Source organism: Sminthopsis crassicaudata, chromosome 2 (assembly GCF_048593235.1).
Source record: "Sminthopsis crassicaudata isolate SCR6 chromosome 2, ASM4859323v1, whole genome shotgun sequence".
Taxonomy (NCBI): Eukaryota; Metazoa; Chordata; class Mammalia; order Dasyuromorphia; family Dasyuridae; genus Sminthopsis; species Sminthopsis crassicaudata.
Genome location: NC_133618.1, coordinates 675,087,005 through 675,101,648, shown reverse-complemented (window position 1 = coordinate 675,101,648; position 14,644 = coordinate 675,087,005). Strand labels below are relative to the sequence as shown.

General features: G+C 45.5%; 1 protein-coding gene across 4 annotated transcripts in view; it reads right to left on the bottom strand.

Moving 5' to 3' along the window:
- The window catches only part of FANK1 (fibronectin type III and ankyrin repeat domains 1), a 71,860-nt gene that overhangs the window by 9,764 nt on the left and 47,452 nt on the right, over window positions 1–14,644 (bottom strand). For 3 of the 4 annotated variants that reach the window (XM_074297140.1, XM_074297138.1, XM_074297139.1), the window contains 2 exons: window positions 13,119–13,296; window positions 6,760–6,884 (listed from right to left, as the gene is read on the bottom strand). In XM_074297140.1, the coding sequence (XP_074153241.1) occupies window positions 6,760–6,884; window positions 13,119–13,296 (303 nt within the window). Of the gene's footprint in view, window positions 1–6,759; window positions 6,885–13,118; window positions 13,297–13,881; window positions 14,366–14,644 lie in introns of those variants that run through there. The other variant, XM_074297137.1, reaches the window with a different exon arrangement.

Sequence of the window (14,644 nt, the reverse complement as noted above, 5' to 3'; positions counted from 1 at the left end):
CCTTTCATATCTACTTCTAGGAAGGCGTGATCAAAAACAGAGAGCAGAGGAGAAATGCAAGGAGGGCAGAATGCCCCAACTCTGTTCAACAGTTCCAGATTTAGGGGGAAGACTATAGAAGGAAATCTCTCCACAGGAGGTCAGGGGAGCTGCCTCAAGGGCCAAGCCAGCTCTCCATTTTTTTCTGGTGGGTTTATGGTTTCCAGGACTGTTTACTGAGCTGCCCCTTGTCACGAGGAATATTCTCACGGCCCAGAAGCGCATCTGAGCAGGGTTGGATCCAAAAGTGTAGGGAATGATGAAAACTGTTCTTCCTGGGCTTAACAGGAGTGCCACTGAGTGGCAGATGGGCAGGCTTTATTTGTGGGTTCTGAGGTTCTCCGTAAAGCAGTGACCAAGTGACTAGCATACAGAGAAGACATTTGTCCATTAGCCAATGGCAGCTGGTTTTCTAAGGGGGCATCGATTAAAGCTGCGTGCCTCATTTAAGCTAAAATCTCATGCACTTTACCCACAGAGAAAGGGAGCACAGCTCTACTCAGAGTATGTTTTTGTGACTCTTCAGTTCTGGAGAGCGTATAATGGGTACTTGAAAAAAAAACCATCTAATGGAAAGAAGCTCCCTTGCAGGTCACTCTGAAGGGTTCCAGTCATAACCAATGACTAAGCAGGGAAGAGAGCCTGAGTGTGCTGGGGATTCTCCTGACGGCCTGGCCAATCACCATTTAACTGTGCATCTGGGCCAAGGTGGGCTTCCGCTAAGCCTGGCAGCAGCCCAGAAAAGGACCAGGGAGCATCATTTCGGGCCTTTCCTGCTTGCCCACTAGAGCACCCCGCTTAGAGCCCTGCATCTAAAACCATCTGGTTCAGGCCAGCCCTATGGGCTCATGTCCATTCCAGTCATGTCTTATAATGACTTCTGAGCAGACAACTAGGGACCTCAAATACAAACTTGTGTGGCTCAAAGAACTTCTGCAAAGACAATTACTTTCTCAAAGAAGAAATCTGTTTGCCGTCTACTCCAACGCCTACTGTGTCTCAGACACTCAACTCCTACAAACAATTCACAAATGTAGAGACCTTTTTTCCCCTCCAATAAATCACTAATGTCCCATTGGGAATTTTTTTAAAGTTTTAAACACAAAGAAATATATCCCCCACTTTTCAAAATAGTTATTTTCCTTAGATGAAAAAGAAATCCTCAGCTGATACCCTCTGTTGGGACATTTTCTTTCCCTCCTTCATCCTTGAATCATATTTTTGCACTCATAATACAAACTCGTTTTGCATTGAAGCCATGTGCATGTCTTCTATTGGATAAGATCTTTGCTTCATAGCTTCCCCAGAACCCAGAATATTCTCTATATAAGAGTTGTGGCTTGATAAATTTTAGTGAACTTCACTGACATGGAGTACCTCTTTGAAAATCCAGCACTCTTACCTGTGATAGGAGCCACAGCTAGAAAGACCAATGGGGGCCCATTTTGTCTTACTTCAAAGACTTCCCCGTATGCCAGTCAAGTCCCCTCTGACACCCTCCTTGTCCATTTAAGACATTTGGGACTTGGAATAGTAAATCTTAGTTCCTTTTTCACCTAAACTTAAAGCATGATAATTGAATTTTTAAAAGGACCCAGCTTAAATCAACAGAAAAGCAATATAAATCTATCCATATGTGTGTATAAACATATATACATATGTGTATACATGCATCCATATGTATAGGTATATACACATATATAAATAAAATATATATTTGTGTGTATATATGTATGTGGTGCAAATGTACTAATGACTCCATGAGATATCAAGAATCAATCAAACAAAATCAAAAGAATGAAAAAATAGAAAAAAATGTGAAATATCTTGGACAAACAATTGACTTGGAAATTGGATCCAGGGAAGATATTTTAAGAATTTTTGGATTACCTAAAAGCCGCTATCAAAAAAAGAATCTGGGAATCATATTTCAAGAAATTATCAGGGAAATCTGCCCCAATATCCTAGAATCAGAGAGTCAAATAGAAACTGAAAGAATCCACCAGTTACCTCCTGAATGAGACCCCAAAACTCCCAGGAATATTTTAGCCAAATTCCAGAAGTCCACCCAGGCCAAGGAGAACACATTTCAAACAGCCAGGAAGAAACATTCAAATATCATGAATATAGTCAGGATTACAATGGATTTAGCAGCTTCTTCATTAAAGGATTAGGAGGATTGACATGTGATGTTCTAGAAGGCAAAGGAGCTAGGATTATAACCATAAATCAATTATCCAGTGAAACTAAGTATAAATCCTTGAGGGTCAAAAAATGGATATTCAATGAAATAGAGGACTTTCAAGCTTTCCTGATGAAAAAGATCAGAGCTAAAAAGAAAATTAGATTTCCAAATATAAGACTCAAAAGAAGCATAAGAAGGTAAACAGGAAAGAGAAAACAAAAGGGATTCAATAAGGTTAAACTGTTTACATTCCTACATGAAAACACATGATCTGTAACTCTTTGAGAAGAAATCTATTATTATTAGGCAGTTAGAAGGAATATCTGTAGAGAGAAGGTACAGGTTTGAGTGTTGATGGGATAATGCCCCCCTCCAAAAAAAATAAAACAAAGAAGATTGCACTGGGACAAGAGGAAAAGAGAAAGGAAAGATGGGGTTAATAATTCACATAAAAAGACATGAAAAGATTTATAACAGTGGAAGAAAAGATGTTTTGGGGAAAGGAGTGTGGGCAACACTTAAAACTTATTGTCATTGAAATTTTACTCAGAGAGGGAATAACACACACCTTCAGGTGGATGTAGAAATGTGTCTTATCCTATAGGAAAATTGAAGGGGAGAGGAAAAAGACAAAGTTGAGGGGGTGAGCAGAAATGGTGTTCAGAAGCAAAACAGTTGTGAAGAGGAACAAGGTAAAATAAATTGAACAAATTGTAAATGAATTCTTTAAGAAAAAAAAATCCCAGGCTCAGATGGATTCACAAGTGAATTCTACTGAACATTTAAAGAACAATTGGTTCTAATACAATATAAACTATTGGCAAAAATAAGCCAGAAAGGGGTCCTATCAAATTCCTTTTATAATACTAATATGGTGTCAATAGTTATATCAGGATGAGCAAAAGCAAAGGAAGAAAATTATAGACTAATTTCCCTAATGAATGTTGACGCAAAAAGTTTTAATAAAATATTAGCAAGGAGATTATAGCAATAAATCACAAGGATCATACACTATGACCAAGTGGGTTTTATAAATGCAAAGTTAGTCCAATATTAGGAAAACTATTAATTTCACTGACCATATCAATAATAAATCCAAGAGAAATCATTTTTTATCTCAATAGGTGTAGAAAAAGTGTATAACAAATACCCATTCCTAACAAAAAACACTAGAGAACATGGGAATAAATGGAGCTTTCCTTAAAATGATAAATAGTATCTACTTAAAATCATCAGCAAACATTATTTGTAATGAAGAAAAGCTAGAAACCTTCCCAATAAAATCAGAGGTGAAACAAGGTACCCATTATTGCCACTACTATTCATTATTTTACTAGATATGCTAGCTATAGCAATGAGAGGAAAAAGAAGTTGAAGGATTTAGATAGACTAGGTAGACTAGGCAATGAGGAAATGAAGCTATGCAGTTTCATTTGAAGCTGTGCAGATGATATGATGTTTTACTTCAAGAATCAACAAAGAAAATTATTAGCCACTTTAGCAAAGTTGCAAGATACAAAATAAACCCAAATAAATCACCAGTATTTCTATATATTAACAACAACATCCAGCAGCAAAAGATAGAATGAAAAATCCCATTTAAAATAACTGTAGACAATATAAAACACTTAGAAATCTACCACCAAGACAAACCCAGGAACTATATGAACTCAATTTCACACAAATAAAGTCACATCTAAACAACTGGAAAAGTATCATTTGCTCATGGATAGGCCAAGTCAATATAATAAAAATGACAAGTGAATCCAAACTAATTTACTTATTCAGGGGCATACCAAGAAAACTACCAAAAATTTTACAAAGGTAGAAAAATATTGAAAAAATTCATCTAGATGTACAAAATATCAAGGACATCAAAAAAAATCAATGGAAAAAAATGTGAAGGAAGGTGGTTTATTTTACCAGATCTCAAACTGTATTACAAAGTGGCAATCATCAAAAACAATTTGGTTATCGGCTAGGAAATGGGAGTAATGGATCAGTGGAATAGATTAGTCACACAATACACAGCAGTAAATTACTATAGTAATTCAGTGCTTTTACATCAAGAACTCACCATTTGAAAAATAGAAAAATCAGAAAAAAAATATGACAGAAATTAGGTACACAACATCTTAGACCATATACCGAGATGATCAAATTAGGTGAGCATCTAATCATTTGCCTGTTAGATCTATGAAGAAAGGAAGAATTTATGGCCAGACAAGAGACAAAGAATTATGAGATATAAAATGGATAATGGGATCATATTAAATTTAAGTTTTGGGCAAACAAAGCACCCAAGATTAAAAGGAAAACAGAAAACAGGGAGAACTTTTTAGAGTAAGTATCTCTGATAAAGGGTTTATTTCTCAACTACATAAGAACTAAGGCAAATTTATAAGAATATAAGTCATTTCCCAATTGATAAATGGTCAAAGGATATGAATGCAGCATTTTTCAAACAAAGAAATCAAAGTTTTCTACATTTTAAATGCTTTAAATTATTATTTATTAAAGGAATGCAAATTAAAACAACTCTAAGGTACCACCTCATATTAGCTAATATGACAGAAAAGAAAAATAACATTGGAGAGGATATGAAAAAATGAACCCAGCTGGTGGAATTGTGAACTGATCTGGAGAACAATTTGGTCCCATGTCCAAAGGACTATAACATTATGTTTATACCCTTTGACCTAGCAATACCACTCCTAGGTCTATATCTCAAAGAGATCAAAAAGAAAGGGGAAAGGAAAAATTTGCACAAAAACTATTTTTGTAGCACTTTTTGTGGTGGCAAAGACCTGGAAATTGAGGAGATGCTCATCAATTGGGGAATGGCTTTACAAATTGTGTATATGATTGTGACAGAAAACTATTGTCATATAAAAATTAAAGAGCAGGATACTTTCAGAAAAACCTGGGAAGACTTAAATGAACTGATGCAAAGTGAAGTGAGAACCAGAAGAACATTGTACACAGTAACAGCAATATTTTATGATCAACTGTGAATAACTTAGAGATTCTCAACAATACAACAATTCAAGACAATTCCAAAGGATTCAGGTTGAAAAATGTTATCCACCTCCAAAGAAAGAAGGGATGGAGTCTAAATGCAGATTGATGTATACTGTTCTGCACTTTCTGTATTTTGTTGTGGTGTTTGTTTTTTTTTTTAATGGGAGGCAAAGGGTCCTTTTTGGGGGGCAGAGGAGATTCTTTCACAACATGATTAATATGGAATATGCTTACTTGACTACACTTGTATAAACTGTATCAAATTGCTTGCCTTCTCAATGAGGGCAGAGAAGAGAGAATTTGGAACTCAAAAAAAATTTAATGAATGTTAAAATTTGTTTTTACATGTAATTGGGGGGAAAATATTATTCTAAATACACACACACACACACACACACACACACACTCACTTCAGATATCACTATAAGTACCAAGAGTCTCAGGCCATCAGAAAAGTCAGAATGTCCCTCTGCCCCACTAGAAAGGAGGTTGGGGATTGGGCGTCGGGCTTACCTTGGCTGCACTCCGGGAAGTCACCCAACATCCATAGAAGCCAGTGGGGAGGGGAAGGGTAGTGAGTGGTAAGGGGGAGGGGGGAGAAAGAAGTGATCTCGGGCATTGGAGGGATCTAGCCTTGCCTGTGACATGTACTGGCTCTCTTCAACAAGGAATGGGCACATCACCAGCCTGCAGAGTTTCCTCAATAGTCCAATGGGCACAGGACTTGCAGTTCCTCCCCTCCCTCTTGGAGGGCTTTGGGCTCAGGGTCCCATGAAGCCATATCTATATTGGGGGGGAGTCTAGATCTGGGATTTCACTAGTACAAGGTATTCCCATTGTGGTGACTCCCCTCCATCAATAATCATCAGTATCTCTTCTATGAATAAGTGTCTTAAGAAAGTTTATACAGAATTTTATAGGCTTTAAATGTTTTATAAATGCCAAGTCATAGAAGACCCCCCACATGTCCTTCAGGACACAGTTGCTGGACAGTTCAGAACTGCCCATGCAGAACCATTTTTGGTGTGCTACCATTAGCCCCTCACCCCCAACCTTTTCCTCCAGGGCGTTCACTTGATGGAGATCCTGTTCTGATCATGATGGAAACAACAAACAGGCCTGCTGCTGCTAGCTGAAATTCCCAGCCCAGAAACCAGGGGAGGAGTAGGCCATCAGGAAGGTCAGACTTGTCTCCAAGGGGGAGGGCAAGGCCCGCAGGGTCAGTGTCTGCTCCTATCCCTCAGCCACTGACCAGGCCTTCCAACATGGCGCATGCCCCAGGCGAAGAGCTCTGCTAAGCAGGAAAGCTCATCATTTCCTACAAACCAGGTCCTCTCGCCTCAACAAATGGCTCTCCCAACTGGAGGTGGTCGAAGTTGCACTTCCTCCTGCCACCTCTGGCCCATTTACCAAACCCAAAAAGGGTCTTCCTTGTAAATCAGCTGCGATCTCCCCCTTCATCCCACAGAACTCAGGAGGACTTAGAAGCTGAGGGCAGAAAAGGTCCCACTCACTGGTGGTAGATACGGAGACGACTGGACTATAGTGATATTCTCCGGAAGGGTTGGTGACCTTTAATCGGAATTTGTACAATGTTCTAGGTTCCAAACCCTCGACAACATGTTTTGTTGCATAGCCCCTAAAGAGAAAAAATAAAATCCATTTAGTTAACATGTTATAACCTAATCAGCAGTTGCTGAGAAGTTCTTACCGCAACTGGGACCTGATCCTTGTAAATCTGGTTCATGTCTCACACCTCCCCCAAAGTAAGACCATTTACCCCCCTCGGACCTCTGCTGAATGGCTACATCCCGGGCTTCCCAGCCTCTAAGGATCCACCCCTATTCTAGGGGTCTGTGAGTGTTTTTGTTTTCTAAGGAAGCTGGCACTGGGTCTGGGTCCAGAAGACTGAAAAGATCACACATTGAGTGACTGCTGTATACAGGGCCAAAGCTGGACCCCGCCTCTCTAGGAAGTCTTTCTAAAGCTAACTGACATGTGCCAAGGAGAGCTTTGAGGAACGATAAACGCACTTCTCTCGGGCTTTGAGGCTGGCAGAGCCTCTCCTTGTGTTACCTTGGGAGGCTGGGGCGACCATCACCCCCATGAGAAAACTGAGGTAGACAGAAGAGTCATCCACCATCTGAGGCCCCACTTGACCTCGGGCCTCTGTCTGCTTGCCCAATTCTGGATTCCCTGACCCCGTGAGAACGGATCATCCCCTCGTGACCAGCCCCATGGCACACACTTCACCCCAGCTGATGCCCTCACAAGGACCCTAGGGCCATGTTGGATCCCATGAGCCCCCATCAGAGTTGTCCTACCAGAACTGGCTTTGCTGGCCACCTGCTGGTCATTAAAGCCCTGAGGAAGATGAAGGAGACTGGCCTGCCTTTGTCCTCCTGAGTCCCATCCAAGCCTCTGCACCCAGATCCATAATCCCATCAACAGACTGCCTCAGCCCAGAGGCACGGGGAAACTGGCTGTGACTGATCACTGCCCAGGTAGATTTAAGGGGGTGGGGCCTGGGGCTTCCTCCTCAGCATATGTCTGGGGGATAAACACCCCCAGGGGAAAAGAACCCAAGAAAAGGAAGGAGATTCAGCATAAGACCAGGTGAAGTTTTCTCAAAAAGTCTATGAGATGGAGTGGATCTGACCTTAGGCTTAACCAGACATCTACAGATTATAAGAAGTCACATGATCTCAAGGCCTAGAGGTCTCTAGGAAGGTCAGAACCTAGGTCAGCTTCAGGAAGTGACAAGAAGTGATACTGGAGGCAGACAACATTGGCGACCACTGATCGATGATGGTTTCTTCCTTTTTAGTCCGTCCAATGAAGAGACTTGGGTCTTTTGCTGTTTAACCAGCTTTTCTACTTCCGACTTGCCAGTTGGAGCACATGTTGGGAGCTTGTTGAAGACAGGGATCAGCCCTTTGAGGAATCTCAAGCTCCTCCCTGAGAAAGGGTCCATTTTTTTTTAAGCGCAGTGCCTGATACTTAATAGGTGCTTTAAAAAAAAAAAAAAAAAAAAAAAAAGTTTAATTATAGCACAAGAAAAATCAGATCAAAAAGGGGGGAAAGGGGAAAAAAGCAAGGAAATAACAACAAAGATGGAAATGCTGTGCTGGGATCCACACTCAGTCCCCACAGGCCTCTCTCTGGGTGCAGCCGTTCTCTCCATCACAAGAACTGGTCTGAATCACCTCATTGTTGAAGAGAACCTCGTCCATCAGAATTGATCATCGTACATTCTCGCTGTTGCCGTGTACAATGACCTCCTGGTCCTGCTCATTTCCCTCAGCATCAGTTCCTGTCAGTCTCTCTGGCCTCTCTCAAATCATCCTGCTGGTCGTTTCTTAGAGAACAATAATATTCCAGACCATTCACATACCATTACTTATTCAGCCACTCTCCGGCTGATGGGCTTCCACTCAGTTCCCACTTCCTTGCCACTACAAAAGGGCTGCCACAAACATTTTGGCACATGGGATTTTTCCCAATGAGATCCTTCAGGTGATATTTACTGATCTCTTTACACAAGAGTTGTAGGCAGGAAGGTGGCTCAGGGACAGAGCGCTGGGCCCGGAGCTAGGGAGTCCCGAGTTCAAATCCAACCTCAAACATTCACTAGGCTGTGAGCCTGGAATCATCCACTGGAAGAGGAGACGGCAAACCAACCCGCCATCCTTGCCAAGTAAATCCCACACAGAGTGGCAAAGAGTCAGATACGCCTGAATGACTGAGCGTTTCCTCTCCACAGGATGCACGCCACTTGAGGGCAGGAAGTGCTTCATAGTGTGTCAGGCCTGGAGTCAGGAAACTCTTCTTCCTGAGTTCAAATCTGGCCTTGGACTCTTGATTGCTGGGTGACCCTGGGCAAGTCACTTAGTCCTGTTGGCCTCAATTTCCTCATGTGCAAAATGGGCTGAAGGAACAAATGTCAAAGTGTTCAAATCTCTGCCAGGAAACCCTCATTCTTCAGAGGCGCAGGCTTGGGGGCTCTCTTCCCAGTGTCCTGGACCCCAGGCTCCGAAGGAAGAGGCCTTGCTCTCAGTGACCCATGGGACCCCATCCTCATTCATACCAGCACTCAAGACTTAAGAGTTCTGGGAATCTGGGAATCCCAGCATGCTCCTTTTTCAGCTGCATTTTATCAGAAGCCTTTTCTTTCTGCTGTTGTTCTCAACAAGAAACTGCCCGAGTTTACACCTTTCTTCTGGGAATCATCCCTTGAGAGCCCCTTTTCCTGGACACAGAACCACAAATTTGGATTTCTCTTTCTTCCTCAAAAAACCCTAAAGAAAAGCTAGGACCACATCTTGGGATTCACAATCTGTGCTTCAAGGACTCAGATGCAACCTCTTTGGTTTCCCATCTGTAAGATGGGGGGGGGGGTTTAATCTAAATCCTCTTTAGTCCCATGTAGCTCTAAATCTGGGCCCATCCAAAAGAAAAAACAATCCACAAAAACTAAGAGACACCATGGACTGTGGACCAAACACACAAGGGACTGAAGCTTGGTAGAGTCTGGATCCTGGACAGCTCCCAGAGTAGCCAGTGTAGCCTGAACCTCCTGTGCCCCCCCCAACCCCTCCCATGCATCCCATATTTTTCTTGTTTCCAGGGCCTCCCTTGCCTCTCATCCCCCTTACCCCCTATACCTTCCATCCCATCCCCTCCTTACCCCCCATGCCTCCCATGCCCTCCATGTCTCCAGTGCCTTGGAGCACCTTCACCAGCCGCCCCCATCTCCCCCTCCAGCAGTCCCAGCTGCACACCTAAGCCCCCTTGGCCGCTGGCACACTAGCCCATAGGAAGCATGTTTGTGCTGAGGTGGTTGGCATGTTGTCTCCTCCACTGCTGGCATATTCTTCAATGGGAGGGATGCTGTCTTGTATCCCCAGAATTTAGTGCATTTATTAAGCACTGGCTGTATGCTGGGCACAGTGCTACAAGTTTATACAAATATTCCGTCATTTGATTCCACAACAACCCAAAAAGGCAGCTGCTCTTTTTATGTTCCTTGTTTATAATTCAGGAAACTGAGGCCAAGAGGAGTGGCTTCCACAGGATCACACAGCCAGGAAATGTCTCGGGCTGAACTCAGTACTTCTTGACTCTCAGCCCAGCTCCATCCACTGCACTACCGGCTGTCTCAGGCTTAATGACTTACTGATTGCCCGGATGGCCATCCCACCTGCATCCAAATCCAAATGAGAAGCTCCTTCCCTAAGACCCGTCTTGCTGGGCTTCAGAAGGGCACAGGGGACAAGTCAGACTTCAGCATCTCAGAGGGTCCTTTGTCACCAGACGACGCTCCTCACACAGTAGCCTCAGCACAGGAGAAGCAAAGGGTGCTCACCAACTGAGGTCCTCGGAAACAGGCGTCTCCTTGGGGTCCTGGGCCTTGAATTATGCAGATGCAGAGGAGACACGCAGAGGGTGTTTGTCAAAGAAACTAGCAAAAAAAGCTGCCATGAGATGCAGAGCTTTCCTACTTATCACAGAGGGAACAGGAAGCCATGATCGTGGACAGGCCAAGTTTGCTCTGGGCGGCCTCCATCGAGGATCCAGCATGGTCTCAAGTCCTCCCGGATCTCCTGCAAGGTCAGAGACCGGGCTGCTCTGAGAAGGGAGGCCCCAGAGGGATGGGTGCCCGCTGCCTCTGAGGGCTCAGGCTGGGAGGGGGGGACATATAAATGCCACCTGAGCAGGGTGGCCTGGGAGCCCACAGGGAGACCCTGCGCCTTTGGGGTGAGGCAGGAAGTGGGGTGGCTGAGAGCCGCAGGGCTCCGCCCAAGGGGGTGGAAAACGGAAGGTCCCTTCAAAGGGAGAGCAGCCGGAAGGAAGGATGGCAATGCCGGTTTGGAGCAGACCCTGAAAGGCCTTTAAAGCCGGCAGAGAAAGAGTGTTTGAGGATGGGCTGGAGCGGGAGATACTGGAGGAGGTGAGAACTCCGAGGAAATTGCGGGGATGGAGTGGAGGCACTGGGGGGCAGACACAGGGAAGCCAATGGATTGCTGAGGGGAGCTGAGGCAGAGGAGGGGAAGCTGGTCCAGCCCGAGTGACCTGACGGACAGGCGCCGCTGAGTCTGGAGGAGAGCCCCTTTGACCCCTGGAGACTCCAAGATCTTTCCATTTAGCAATCCCTGGGAAAGCCGAGTTTGGCAGCCAGAGGTCAGGCCAAGCGCAGTCCCATCCTGCCACCTAGTGGCCTTTGCTGTCCCTGGTGCTGACCATGCAGCCAACTGGGGAAGGAGGGCCCTGCCTCAAGCCTTAAGGCTCCCATCTCCCACCATTCCTCCCTCCCACCCCCGTGTCTAGGGGGAAGACAAGGCCTGCTCCATCAGTAGATTGGGGCACACAGCAGGGGGGAGGAAATGAAAGAAGAGGCAGTGGGAGGAGGCCGGCAGCCAGCTCCCCCCAGCCAGAGCCCGAGACCCCAGCAAGAGGAAGAGGAGAGAAGGGGGAGCGCTCCCCTCCCCTCACAATGCAGCCCATAGCACGATGCCATCTGAGGCAAACATAATTCCTGGAGAACTTCGTTCTCTTCTAGTCATCAGGCTTTCTTGCCACTTCTCAGGGGTCTGCCCCATCATGAACGTTGCTTCTGCTTCCCTGTCTGACCCTTGACAATTCTCCCCCCCACCCCGGTCTGGGTATCACAGGAGCTGCGGGGGGGAGCCCCTCTTATAATGAAGTCCCTTGGGACTTAAGGAACTAAGAGCCCATGGTAGCCAGTAGGCCCATAGACAGGGCTGCTTTTGGTCCTGATTCACTCCCCACCCTGAGCTGCAGAACAGGTGCCAACCTCTGAGTTTCCTTAATAGGAGTTCCCTCTAGGAAAGAAATGCTAAGTCTGGTAATAAATAAATAAACAAATAAATAAATGGAAATAAAATAAAATTATGGCTAAGGGGGCCTTACCTTTGAAGCAACCTACCCACCCTGCCGGGACTAAGGTTGTCAGAAGGTTCCCATCTAAATCTTGACTAAATGTATTATCTGAACTTCCATGGGGCACCCAGCAATGTAACCCCTGGGCCATCAATATTTTCCCGAACCAAAAAAATGTGGCCAAAAAGAGATTGCAAAGAATTTCTCCTTGCTGAGACAAACATTTAGAAGTGCTGGCTCTTAGGCTAGATTCTGATCCCAAGGGCCTTTAGCCGGCACCCCCTTTTCTGCTTCTTCAGGCCCGGGAGGGTTTCAGTTAGTTCCTAAAAGAATAAATGACAGTTCAGGCATAGCAAAATCTAGGGGAGAATTTGGGGGTAACATGAGAGCAAAGGGTGGACCTGACTCACCAACCTATGATTTTAGCTGAACATTTATTCATGGAAGGACTTTCTTCTGACCCAAGTTTTGTGAGAAAGGGTTTGAGAACAAAGTTTCTGAACAACTTCTATGTCTTGAACCCCATATTCTCAGAACCATGTTCTCAAAGGCAAAAAATACAGAAGATAACAAAGGCCAGTAAAGACGAGTCAAGATGCATTTTTCCCCTCCAGGGTCACAGACCCTCTGAGATTGGGCCTCGGACCCTTCAGGGGTTCCAGAGATCACGGGGGCAAACTTCTGTCATGACAATTTGCCTGGCTGGCTGCCATGTCAGGTCATGCCCGGGCTCTCCTAAGCAGTCTGTGGCAGGGACAGTGCACTCCGGCCACACGGCCCTCTCAGAAATAGGATAACTGGGTATTGAATTTGGAAGCCACTGACCACATTGTTTCTTCGAAAAATACAAGTCAAAAGCCCCTTAATTCAGCCCCAGGTCAGAAAGGAATGTGTGGCCTTCCTGGAAACTACAAAGTACTCTATGTGTTTGGAAGCCTATACAAAACTTTAAACCATCCAACATTGCACCTACGTATAAATGATACCATAAGTATGCATTTTGGGGTCCTCCTCTTCAATTGAAAACCTTAGCCACTGTTCCTGAGGTCCTTTTCTTTGGCATTTTTTGTCCAGATCCCAGTATAATTCAATGCTGTGATGAGTGACTTTGCCCACCACTGGTGGGTGAGGTTTCGAAGCAGGAGAGAGTGCTAAAAAAGCAAAAACAAAAACAAAAACACAACACACTATTTCAACATAATTGTTTCTCTGCGGTAGAAATCCTATTCAACTTACTCGATTTAACAAGTGTTTCTTTAGCAGCCACTGTGTGTCCAGAGCTACTGATGACAGAAACCACCAAAAAAAGTACCCTGCCCTCAAGGAGAGTATATTCCACAGGGGAAATAAAGAACGATTATTTTTTTCCTGTGGAATATAATTAATATTTCATATTCTTCTTTCCTTTCCCGTCATTCCTAGCTTCAGGCCTGTAAAACAGAGATTGCCACCGGTCCGTAATCAATACGGAGCCCCATTTGGACCAAATGCTTTGCTTCCCTAATTGCCCTGGCCTGTTGCCTCGGTACACCAAACCAAGCGGAGCCAGGTACCAGGGAGGCACATCATTCACTGGCCCGGAGGCCTCACAGACAGGCCTTAGGCCAGAGCTGGGGAAGCCCACGTTTCAGCCTTAGTTCCTGAAATGCGCTAGTCCACCGGAGCTGCCGAAAAGCCTCGCACAGAAGCGCCGAGGAGAGGCAAGGGAGGAAGGCGGGCGGGCCGTTGCTTGGTACCTGCAGGAGCACATGCTACTGAGGATGGGTCAGGGACTTCAACTTCCCAGACAGACTGCCCTTTGGGCTGGATGCCCCCGGCCTCTGGGCACAGCAGTGATCCATCCGTGAAAGATACAGAATTAGACAGGTGTCTAGACATGACTAATAGATGGCTCTGATTGGTTCTTCTACTTATCTATAGTATAAGGGAAGCTTTCTATTAGGGAAGGGTGAGTGAATGGAAAGTTAAAAAAGGGAGGGAGGGAATGAGGGGAGGAGGGAGGAAAGGAGGGAAAGGGGAGGAGGGAGGAGGAAAGGGAGGGAAGAAAGGAGGGGGGAAAGGGGAGGGGAGGGGAGGGAGGGAAGGGGGAGGGAGGAGAGGGGGAAGGGAAGGGGGAGGGAGGAGAGGGGGAAGGGAAGGGGGAGGGAGGAGAGGGGGGAGGGAGGAGGGCACTCTTAGTTGGGGCTGACTCCAAGGACCATTGAACCCAACCTGTAAATCATCACCAGCCTCCTTTACGTCGTCCCCTGTCAGTGGCCAGCCAGGGTCAGGCGTGCAGGTCAGAGAGAGGGAAGCCCCTCCCCCAGATACGGCACAAAGCGAAGCGCGTGCTCATTATCCCCGGCGCGGGCGGAGGAGGGGGAGCTCCCATGGGACCCCGCATCCCCCACCCGGCCCCGCATCTCCCAGCGGGCTCCGCCTCCCGCATTCAGGACCTCGCAGCCCCCAACAAGCTCCACGTCCCCACGGGGCTCCGCATCCTCCGCCGAGCTCCACTCC